This window comes from Cicer arietinum, chromosome 4, assembly GCF_000331145.2.
Source record: "Cicer arietinum cultivar CDC Frontier isolate Library 1 chromosome 4, Cicar.CDCFrontier_v2.0, whole genome shotgun sequence".
NCBI lineage: Eukaryota > Viridiplantae > Streptophyta > Magnoliopsida > Fabales > Fabaceae > Cicer > Cicer arietinum.
The window spans coordinates 49,853,510-49,864,981 of NC_021163.2; the positions used below are offsets into that span (position 1 = coordinate 49,853,510).

The 11,472-nt window shown below is 29.5% G+C and overlaps 2 protein-coding genes across 2 annotated transcripts; both read left to right on the top strand.

Moving 5' to 3' along the window:
- Nucleotides 1–4,352: 4,352 nt before the first annotated feature.
- LOC101493425 (multiple organellar RNA editing factor 2, chloroplastic-like) lies at nt 4,353–8,204 on the top strand. The gene is made up of 4 exons (XM_004497912.4): nt 4,353–4,756; nt 5,891–5,988; nt 6,078–6,143; nt 7,857–8,204. The coding sequence occupies exons 1-4, from the start codon at nt 4,413–4,415 to the stop codon at nt 7,997–7,999; spliced, it is 651 nt and encodes a 216-aa protein (XP_004497969.1). The 5' UTR covers nt 4,353–4,412; the 3' UTR covers nt 8,000–8,204.
- A 2,289-nt stretch (nt 8,205–10,493) lies between these two features.
- LOC101509075 (uncharacterized) lies at nt 10,494–11,147 on the top strand. Its single transcript, XM_004497962.1, has one exon. It carries the CDS (start codon nt 10,494–10,496, stop codon nt 11,145–11,147), a length of 654 nt encoding a protein of 217 aa, XP_004498019.1.
- Nucleotides 11,148–11,472: the final 325 nt, after the last annotated feature.

Sequence of the window (11,472 nt, forward strand, 5' to 3'; positions counted from 1 at the left end):
GGGAAAGAACAATCGGGTACGGGTCGAAGTGATATATCACCCTATTTGATAGGGTGAAGGTTTTACATCAGAAAATCGAAAGTGATCATCTTTTGAAAAATACTCCTTCAAATAATCCCAAAGTTGTTTTACATTTTCAACATTGATGGTGTTGTGGGAAATTTAAGATGACAACATATGAGAAATCCATAAAATTGCCATCATGTTGCATCAAAGGAGGATCGTTTAGTTTCAACATCGTCAATTTTTCGTTGATGAACTTCGATTTGTTTTTCAAAATGATAGCACGTTTCTTCGGTCGACTCTAATTATAGTAGGTGAGACCATTCATCGTTTGATTGATCAAAACGAACCTTGGATTTTCTCCAAGGTGAAGATAATAAGGATAAGTTGGATTTCTTGATTCATCTATTAGAGATGTGTTTGATGTCAATGAAGATTGATATAGCGAAAGAAAGAAAGAGAAGAATTAAGAAGGAGAAGAAGAAGTTGTGCTTTATTTATGGTGGCTAGAAAGTAAATTTAGGGGTTTATAGTGAAAGCTTTGATTTGTGTCTTTGATACCATATTGAATTTCATACGTGCAAAATAATGAATACATTAATAAAATAAAAAAGAATTAATTTGACAACAAATTTGGACCTTTTGTAATATGAGCCTAATAACTAACTTTGTTATAAAAAAGAATGGCATAAGTATAATAACGTTTTTCATATAAAAAAAATATAACAACATTCTAATTAACATACTAGACTTGAGAATAATGACTAAATATTTAATTATGAAACAAAATATGAAAATATTTATATGACTAATAGTTTCCCTAAACTTTTTTCGTAAAAAAAAAAAAAAAAGTTCCTCCAAACTTTTAAATTATTATTATCTATCAATATCTCCATTATATAATAGTAAGCAAATTTTACAGCGTAGATACCTTGCTTTGTAAATTTCTACGTGAGATTATTTTTTCTACCCATTAGATATGCATGCAACATATTAACCTTATGCATCACACTAATTAAAAATATTTCAAAGGATATCCCACTGCAAGGAACTATTTTCAATATCCAACAAGTTATGAACTCTTAAATGTTTCAATCTATGCACCATTGAACTAAACATATACAAGTTATATGATACTCTTAGTCAATGATCACTCTACATGTTTACTTAAATAAAATGGTGCTATAAAACAATTAATTCGGTGACAAATTGATATTGATAGAAACCAATATAACTATTACATAATGAAAAATGATCAAAGTCAAAATGATAGATGCTTATAAAATTATTGGATAAATGGATTATAAACTTTTGTTTTACTAAAAATGAAATTATAAAAGTTAGTACAAACTAAATCTATATTTTTGCGATGCATGAGTCATTTGCATAAATATAGATATGAAAATATAGCATCATTATCCATTATTTATTTACAACGTCATACAAAGTATACGACAAATGTATAAAATGAACATGATTTTTTTTTATAAAAAATTAATTTAAAATACTTATTTATAAACTACATTTGAGGTAATGCATAGATCTTGAGCTTCATCATCAACTATCAATATCTTGAAATATCTTCTCAATGTCATTCTTGAACTGGCAACATATAGTTGCGCTTGTGGGAATACAGGTTGTGGTAGATAAACTCCTATACGCTTCAAATATTGTCTATTGCAAAAGAAACTGCCAACAAAAACAATCTTCATTGAAATTTGAATGAAATTGTGATATCATGAGGTGTTAATAACAATCTAGGTATAAAAACCTTTGTCTTGATACTTCTTTCTTGATAGAAAGTTTTCTTCTAGAACATATTTTCTCATTTTTGTAATGATTAGTCAGTTCCATTGCATAATCCATAAGATTGACCTATATCAACAACATAATTGGTACTTCCACCTTTAGTAGTTCAACGCATGATTTTGGAAGTTTAGAAGAATTAATTGTATTTAAAAATTATGGTGTATGCACATCATTAGACCCATCAATATCTAGATTTGCTGAGTATGAAGTTTTAAAGTTTAGATAAGTTTTTTGTTCACCGGGAATTAATAAAATATTTACTCATTAATAGTTTGAATAATATCATTTTTACAAACTAGTATAGCTCTTTCTTGAAAGTACGATGGATCATTCATGCTAACAAAAACAATGGGTAAGTGGTATCAACACTAGATGAAATTGTAGTCTATTAGTTCTTAGTCTATTAGATAATATCACATGATTATAGCTAGTGTAAGACATAACATAGCATGCATGATTATTTGATAGACTATTAATTTTCAGTCTATTAACAAATAACACATGATTATATTTAGTGTAAGACATAACATAGCATAAAATGCATGATTATTTGATAGGCTATTAAAGTTTAGTCTATTAGCAAATAACACGCGATTATAGCTAGTGTAAGACATAACATAATATATATGATTGTTTTGTAGACTATTAATTTTTAATATATTAGATAATAAACATGATTGTAGCTAATGTAAGACATAACATATAGCATGGATAATTATTTTGTAGGTCGTTAGTTTTTAGTTTGTTATATAATAACACATGATTATAGCTAGTGTAAGACATAACATATCATACATGATTATTTTGTAAGTTATTAATTTTTAGTCTATTAGATAATAATACCTAAATCTAGCTAAGTGTAAGGCATAACATAGCATGCATGGTTATTTTATTGGCTATTAATTTTTAGTCTATTAGATAATAACACATAATTATAGTTAGTGTAAAGTATACTATAATCTCCATAATTATTTTGTAAGCTATTAGACAAGATTGCGGTAGAAAATAGGACATGTGATTATTTCGTATGTTTATGATATTTTTAGTGCCAAAGTTCCTTTGTTGACATTGTAGGATTATGATATATGTACTTTTCAATCGAAATTTATTATAAATTTAATTTAATAATGTAAAAATTTATTGTAAATTGAAATTTAACAATTTGTTGTTTATATTTAACTACTATGATTAATTACTATGTAGATTCTTAACTATTTTAACTACTTATTTTAATTTATGTTTAACTACTATGTAGATTCTTTAAGTATTTTAACTACTTATTTTAATCTATGTTTAACTACTGTATAGATCCTTACCTATTTTGAAATAGATCTCTAAACTAAGATATATTATAATTAGATTCTTAAATTAATATAATTAGGTCATTTCGTATAATTTTCAATAATTAATTAATGATTGATTAGTTTGTGGAAAGTGTAGGTAGTTGATAATTTTTCTCAACATAAATTTATGGTAATAAGTAAGAAAGACTACAAAGTGAGATATTTTATCTAGAATAATCGTGAGGTGTGGTGTTAGTGGGACACGCATAACAAAATAATTTCTGAGAAAATTAACATATTTTTTAAGACCATTGGCTCAATGAAAAAATTATTTTATGATTGATTTGTATCAATAACAAGGATAAATTTTAATTGAAAGTACTATAACATATGTATGAATTCATTAGAATGTGTAAAGTCTATTTTTTTATACATAAAAATAACATTCATTAGATAATTGAAAGAATGTTACAATGAGAAATTTGTAATGAAACATTCTCTTTCCACACATATCTACAACCAAATGAAGTTGCGTTAGAAAATAAGAGGGTAAATTCATATTTGAATCCTAAGAACTAAACTAAGGTCTTCCAAACACATATATTGGCTAAGGAGAAAAGAGGATCCACATTATTTTTTCTATCCATTTACCGGTAATTTCTTTGACTTTTGCAAGCACAAATCGATTATAAATAATCTTAGACTTTAATCAATTTCACCACATATTGAGAAGTCATTTGAAGGATGAATAAAAAACTGAAAAAGATGGTTGTCCCAATAAAATCCACTTACTACAAATTATTTCAAAAAGTCCTGCTAATGCTTTCCAACAAAACCTTGAGAAACAAACTTAATACAAACTAAATTTAAACACATAACAAAAAACACAAAACAATACATATAAAACCTAAAAGCATCAACAAACAAACAAACTCTAAAACATAAATCAAACAACACAATATAAATCCAAGTGCAAAATACATCCAAGCTCTTAATATCACTATTCCACTAAATAATTATAACCGACGTAATTAAAAAAAAAAACATAATCAATAATTTAAGATTCATCGATGGTATAAAACTTTTTACACTATATGTTTCGGTTAAACTAAAAAGATATTAGTAATAAATATTAGTTTAAGAACATTATTATAATTTTTTTTAATAATTCATTTGAAAATTCTCAAGTAGCCTGGACTTTAGATATTTTAGTAATTAATTTAATTTCTCAAATAAAAAGATGATAAATATTTGTCAAAACCCTGATATCTGGTAAATCTCATCTTCTAGTTCCGTGCTCTGTTAACAACGGAAACCATGGCAAGACTTCTTTCTCTCTCTACTTTCCCTTCCTCTCTCCTACTTCCCTCAAACCGCCTCTTCTCCTCCACCCGAGGTCCCTATAAAGCTACTCCATCCTCTTTCTCCCGCTACCCCACCGTCCGATGCCGAATGAACCGTACCGGAAACTCAACTTACTCCCCACTCAACTCAGGAAACTCGAATTTCAGCGACCGTCCGCCCACGGACATGGCCCCACTGTTCCCTGGATGTGACTATGAACACTGGCTTATTGTTATGGACAAACCCGGTGGTGAAGGTGCCACTAAACAGCAAATGATTGATTGCTATGTTCAAACTCTCGCTATGGTCCTTGGCAGGTAATCTTTCAAAAAATTGAAAAATTTACTCTTTTTTTCTTTTCGTGTTGTAAGTTGTAACTAGTTTTGGTTTATTGGTTTTATGTGTTGCGTTTGGAATTTTAGGGTCCATTTTTGTTTTCATTTTCTAAATATTGTGTTAGTTTTAATGGTTAGTATGGAGGTAAGAGATTTTTGAATATATTTCTAGAAACAATAAAAAGGTAAAAAAAAATGTTTTTATTATTTTTGGAAATGCATTTTCCTTAAGTAACATTCCATCTTTGCTCAATGCTAATGATTTACTTCAAGAATCTCTCATCAAGATAAAATGAACATATATTTTAGGTTTTAGGAAATGGAAACATAAAATGTTTTCACAAATGAAACAAATCTAATGTTTTTGTCTCATTTTCTTTCCGTTTTAAGAATTGATTTTTTTGTGTGTGTTGTAATTAGTTTTGGCTTATTGGTTTTCTGTGTTGTGTTGGGTGATTGATTTTTTTTCTCAATATTTTGGATGATTAAATTACTTTTATGCAATGTTTTAAAAACCAAAGATAACATCGAACAGGAAAAACCGTGAAGTAATGATTCAATTACTTTAAACTTCTTGAAATGGGGTGAGACCGCAATTGAGCCATTAAAATAACTGAGCCACATTAAAGTTTGGTTCAAGGTTCAATCCGTTGAACAGTTTGATTCTGTTTTTAAAATAATGCTTGTATATCCTTGGGTGTCAGATTTAGCATAAAAAAAATTGAGGTTTTATTTTTAGAGTAAACACTCATTTTCGTTCTTATAAAATTGCACCATGTTTGGTCTTTTGAAAAACTAATCCACGAATACTCCTGTAGAATTATAAAATGACGACATGCTGGTCTCTCCTTTTTGGACTGTTTTTGGAGTTTAAATGTTTGTTAAGGATTAATGTATCATGTAATTTTGAAGTACTGTTGTTGACTTTGTTTTTCTTCTGAAGGACTAAGATGAGTGTTGCATTTTTTCTTATTGCTTGTTTTCAGTTAGCTTTTGTTTGTTGGATTTTGCTATGTGTTTTATTTCCTAGCATGGAAGCAGATTTTGATAATATGGTCGGAGGTTGTTGTTACTTGTTAGTGTTGTCTGAGTTGATTTTTTCATAATGATTTTCAGTGAAGAGGAAGCGAAGAAGAAGATTTACAATGTTTCCTGTGAGAGGTACTTTGGATTTGGATGTGAAATTGATGAAGAAACATCTACTAAGCTGGAAGGTCTGTTAATGGAAGTGTTTGTGTGAGTTATTGTTTGTACTTCATTTTTGTTGCATTTGTGTTTGATATTTTTGTTTCTCTTTGAATAGGGTTGCCTGGAGTTCTGTTTGTTCTCCCAGATTCATATGTTGATCCTGAACACAAGGACTACGGTGGTGAGAATCTAATGTTTCCTTGGTTTAATTCTTGAGCATTTGATTTACAGCCCATTTGACATTTATTTTTTCCGAAGAGATATGATATTAGGAAAGACCTAGAAATTAATGAGCTAGAAAGAGATATGCTATACGATAGAACGTTATATCATCGTTTGATCCATGTAGCTGACCCTACTTAAGTGGCATGTGGCTTGGTTGTTGTTGACATTTTTTTTGCATCGCAACTGTTTTTCTTGCAGTACTAGGATACTAAGTTTGTTGATATATTTTTACCTGTCTAAGTTTTGAAACTTGGATTTCTCCTTGAAGTATAAATCTATTAGGCGTCCTATCCGTATGGCTTGATAAAGTAGTGTGATAATTCATAGTTGTTGCTGCATGGCGATCCTTGATATCTCAGAGAATCACAATCCAGTGCAGCTCATGCATTCTCAATCGTGGCTGCATTGCTGCCCCCGAGACATATAAAATCTTTATGTCACGGCCAAATTAAGGTCATGGACCTTTTTTGAAAACCCTGCATTAGACTTGGCTTATATGTATGGACCTGCATCAAATGTCTCTCTTTAACTGTTTTGTGCTATATATACTTTGTGGAGTAGCAGATCAATGGATACTGAAGATGTGACATATAATTATTGTCAGCCTCTATCTATAGTCTCCATATTCTTGACTATATTCTTAAAACAGTTATAGTCTACCGCGTAGTTTTTAGCTTTTGATGTTGTTCACATCAATATCTGTAGAAACCTTCCATGCAGTCCATCTTGGCAAAGCTAATAACTCATTCTGGGTAATGTCTAGCTTTGAATGCTAATGGACTGATAAATATTTTCCCTCCTATATCCAAGTTCTGTTGCCTCATCAATCATGTAGTTGCAGGATAATCGGAGTTGATACATCAAACCAGATAACATTTCCTTTCAATCAACCCTTCATTAGGCATGTAGTTGTTTTTTCTGTTCAATAAATTAGAGGTACAATGATTTCTTTGTACAAATTTCAAATTTCTCAATCCAAAATTATATTCATCCCTGTTGATTTTATTCTGAGTAGTTCTTCTCTCCAATACATACGTACTTGATTTTTCAGGTTTTCTTTGTTTCATCATCATCATCATTAAATAATACTGGGGGATTGTTTTCAGTTATAGATAAATAGGTATCAGATAATTACTAAAGGAGGGTGGCATTGGCGTAGCTCTTCTTTTGTTCTTCTATTGTTAGCAGTCCATCTTGGCAAAGCTAATAACTCTTGTTGAGTAATGTCTAGCTTCTTTTTTGTCTTAACTCTCTGGTTTCTAGGAGAAAGGGACCATACATAGTAATCTGAAGTTCAGCTAGGAGGTAAATAAATCCTGGTTAATGGACTTTTTTGTTCTGTTGCTTCATAAATGGTGTAGCTGCAGGATCATTTGACTTGATACAACATATGGCATGCACTCCAATCACTCCTTCATTAGGTGAATAGTGTGTCTGGTTTGAGAAGTCAGAAATCCAATACAATGGTGTATCTGTAAAACAATCCAAACCTCATAATTTATTATTTTATACTCTTGACTTCAGATACATTATTCATGTTTTGTTTCTCTGCAATCCATACCATGGCTGAGTTCTATATATATAAAGACGAGTTTCTTGTCAATGGCTTTGTTTTCCTGTTGTGTCACTAAGGTTTTGATATTTCTTCTATCTTTATGTATTGGTGCAGCTGAGTTATTTGTGAATGGAGAGATTGTCCAGAGGCCACCTGATAGACAGAGAAGGGTGGAGCCACAACCACAAAGGCATCAAGATAGACCAAGATACAATGATAGAACAAGGTATGTCCGGCGCAAAGAAAACATGCGATGAAGTAGATTTCGATAATAAGAAAGGGAAAGAGAGAGGGGAAGAGAGAGATGCTATGAAAGCGTGAAGATTGCAAGCAGTATTATTGTCCAGCTTGCATGCCTATAACTAATTTGTTCAATGTTCTATTGGTAAATAAATATGTTTGTAGTTGAACCAATGTCATGTAAACTTTTTATTCTTGTATCAAATGTATTCTACTTTATCATTTTTCTTACAAAAGTGTATGACATATTTTTTTTCCTCAAAAAGTGTATGACATAAAGTATGTATAATTGTTTTCGGCGACATAAAACATCAATTTTTTCTCTTTTTAAGATTTAGTTCAATTAGCCAATACCAATATTGTTAGGATGAACATCATGTTCTGAGTTCGAATTCGGTATCTCACAATTGTGTGTGAATTTTTAGCGGTATTTACAATCTTATTTAAAGAAAAAGAATAAGTCCTTTCTAGATTATCCCTAAAATCTATATAAATAATTGTACGATTGTTTTTATTTGTAACATAAATAGTAATATATTAATATTTCATCATTTACTTATGATATATGTTTACAGAAACAAAAATACATTTTAATCTTTGAGAAAAATAATTGGGGTATTTAAATCTATACCTTAGTCTTTGTTCAAAAACTATGTTTATGCTAATGTATGTTTTTACTCTAATATAATTTTGCAAATATGGTATATTTCATTAATGTGGCAGACAAGTAATCACTAAAAGAGATAAATTGGTTATTTATAAAATAGAAAATTAATCTCTTTTGGTTTAGATCGAAAGTGTTACTCTCTCTCTCCCTTTTTCTTACTCATATTAAGATATAATAAATTTAGGTTGATTCAGTATTTTTTATCTTTTATTCATGAAGTAAAAATAAAATTCATTTAATGTATGTTTTTTAATTTTTTAAGGTACAAAAAGAACAATATTATTAATTGAATTTTAATTTTCTAAAAGAACTAAAATTTTGGAATAAAAGAAAAATATTTAAAAGATAAAGATGGAATAAGGAGGGAACATTTTCTATTCACCGCACTTCTATTCCCTATGTGAATCTTATGTTCATTCTTGCATATTATAAAATCAATATAAATTAAGATAAATATAGATTTCACTTTGGTGTTTGACAAATATTAAAGAAAACTCAAATTGGTCCTGAAAGAAACAATTACAATGCCAATTTGGTCTCTACCACTCGAAATAGGATATTAACATGGCAAATCTCATTAAATAAGATGCTATGTAAAAAATAAGAGAAGAAAATGTATAAGCATTATTACCTTATAAAAGGACTAAAAAAATGGTTATTATGATTCTGGTACAAGTTTACAAGATGATAAAAGGACTTAGTTTCATATTCTTAAGAAGATTTATGACACCTTTCTCCTTTTTTTAGAATAGTAATAGTTATAGACGAGAATATAACTCTTTTATCACTTTATTTGTTAATTTCATTTTTTATATGTTTTTCTTATGTTACCAAAATAAAAAAGATATGCATTCAATATAAATAATTTTATATATAGCACATTATTATCATTTGTATTGTATTTTGGATTTAATTATAAGTAAAATAAGACGTTTCACTTAATAATATTAGGATTTATTTCAATTGATTTAAGATTTAAAATAATAGTTTTTCAATTTTATGTGTGTATTGGCGAAATAATGAATTTTTATTATATCCGTTTGAAAATTAAATTTTGTTTACCTGGTTTTTTTTTACGTACAAAAAAATCACAATTTTATTTCTCACACTCCTCATTATGCTTTCCACACTCCTCAATTTTTTTTAAAACTCAAAATATCCAAACTACCCTTCCCTCTTTATTCACTTAACCCCTCATTTTCTATCCTCATCATTTCATCTTCATTAACCTACCATCTTCAATCTTCTTCAATCATTTTGATACATTTCATCTTCAATAATCTTGAATCATTTTCAATATCTTCATCATTTTCATCATTATAGTGACTCAAATCAAGTAGGCATGTATTTTGTTGTGTTCTGTAGCTGAATTTTTTTTCTTTCAAAATCTAGGTTTCGTTTACGTTTACGTGAAATGAATTCACGTATTTGATGATATTAAGAAAATTCAGATGCTACGTGAATTAGGTTTACGCAAACGTACGTCAATTAAGTTTGCGTACATCAATGGAGGTTTAAAATTCATATGAGCTACGTGAACTCAGTTCACGTATGTGTACGTGAATTCAATTTACGTATGTGATACATGAATTGAGTTCACGTACACATACGTGAACTGAGTTCACGTATATGAGTGAAATTTGTAAAATGTCAGTAATACGTGAACTGAGTTCATGTATGTTCACTTGAATTCAATTCACGTATGTGATACGTGAACTGAGTTCACGTATACATACGTTTTCTCAGTTCACATAAGCTGATAAAATTTGGATGCTTTTTTTTTATTGTGTTTAGGAGTTAGGATTTTTTATGTTATATTTATGTAATTTATTGGATGCAGTTAAATGGATCAAGGGGGAGACAACAGTGACAAAATGTATGAAGGTTTGGAACCTGATTTTGAAGAAATGTATGATGATTTGGATCCTTATTTTGAAGAAATGTATGATGATGTGAAACCGAATTTTGACGCTATGAATGACAGAGTTGAGCCTGTTATGATTGATTTGATTGATGTGTTTACCACCGGCATGATGTTCGATACACGAGATGAATTATTGAAATGGGCTAGAAATGTTGGAAGGGAAAATGGAATTGTTGTTGTGATTTTTAGATCTGAAACTGCGACAGCACGATCAAGAACAAAGACAAAATTAATTCTTGGTTGTGAAAGAAGTGGTAAATATAGACATTGGAAGAATCCTAATCTTACGAGGAGTACTTGGACTAGAAAATGTGAATGTCCATTTAGATTGAGAGGAACACGATCAAGTGTTGGTGATGAATGGTATTTGCATGTAATATGTGGTCTCCATAACCACGAATTGGCCAAAAAACTGACCGGTCACTCTTTCTTATGCCGATTGTCACAAAATGAGAAAAATGTACTTGGTGATATGACAAAGAACTTGGTAAAACCAAAAAACATTTTAATGACACTGAGGGATCACAACGTTGAAAGTTTGACGACAATAAAACAAGTTTATAATGCACGTTAAGCATATCGTTCATCACTTAGAGGTAATATGTAAGACCCATAATTTTAAAGTATCATTTATGTATTTTTGGTGTATTTTGGATTTTGGCTCGGAGGCTTTTAAGCCAAAGTTAATAATATTTTGGAGTTTTATAATTAAAAAGATATTTTGATGCCAATTAAAATTTCTCATCGATAAATAAATTGAATTTAACTGCGATGAATCCTTTACGGAGAATTTAATGCGTTTCGGGTGAAACGGTAATTTAACAAATATCTAGATTTTGAGATATTTGTTAAGTTATATTTAATATATTTATATGTGTTTGCTTGGGGGGAAAAAGAAA

Bases quoted from the DNA above. Each gene is read 5' to 3' on its own strand.
- LOC101493425 (XM_004497912.4), top strand. From the start codon at position 4,413: ATGGCAAGACTTCTTTCTCTCTCTACTTTCCCTTCCTCTCTCCTACTT. The intron at 5,989-6,077 runs GTCTGTTAATGG...CTCTTTGAATAG, and splicing joins AACATCTACTAAGCTGGAAG to GGTTGCCTGGAGTTCTGTTT. The intron at 6,144-7,856 runs GTGAGAATCTAA...GTATTGGTGCAG, and splicing joins TGAACACAAGGACTACGGTG to CTGAGTTATTTGTGAATGGA.
- LOC101509075 (XM_004497962.1), top strand. From the start codon at position 10,494: ATGGATCAAGGGGGAGACAACAGTGACAAAATGTATGAAGGTTTGGAA.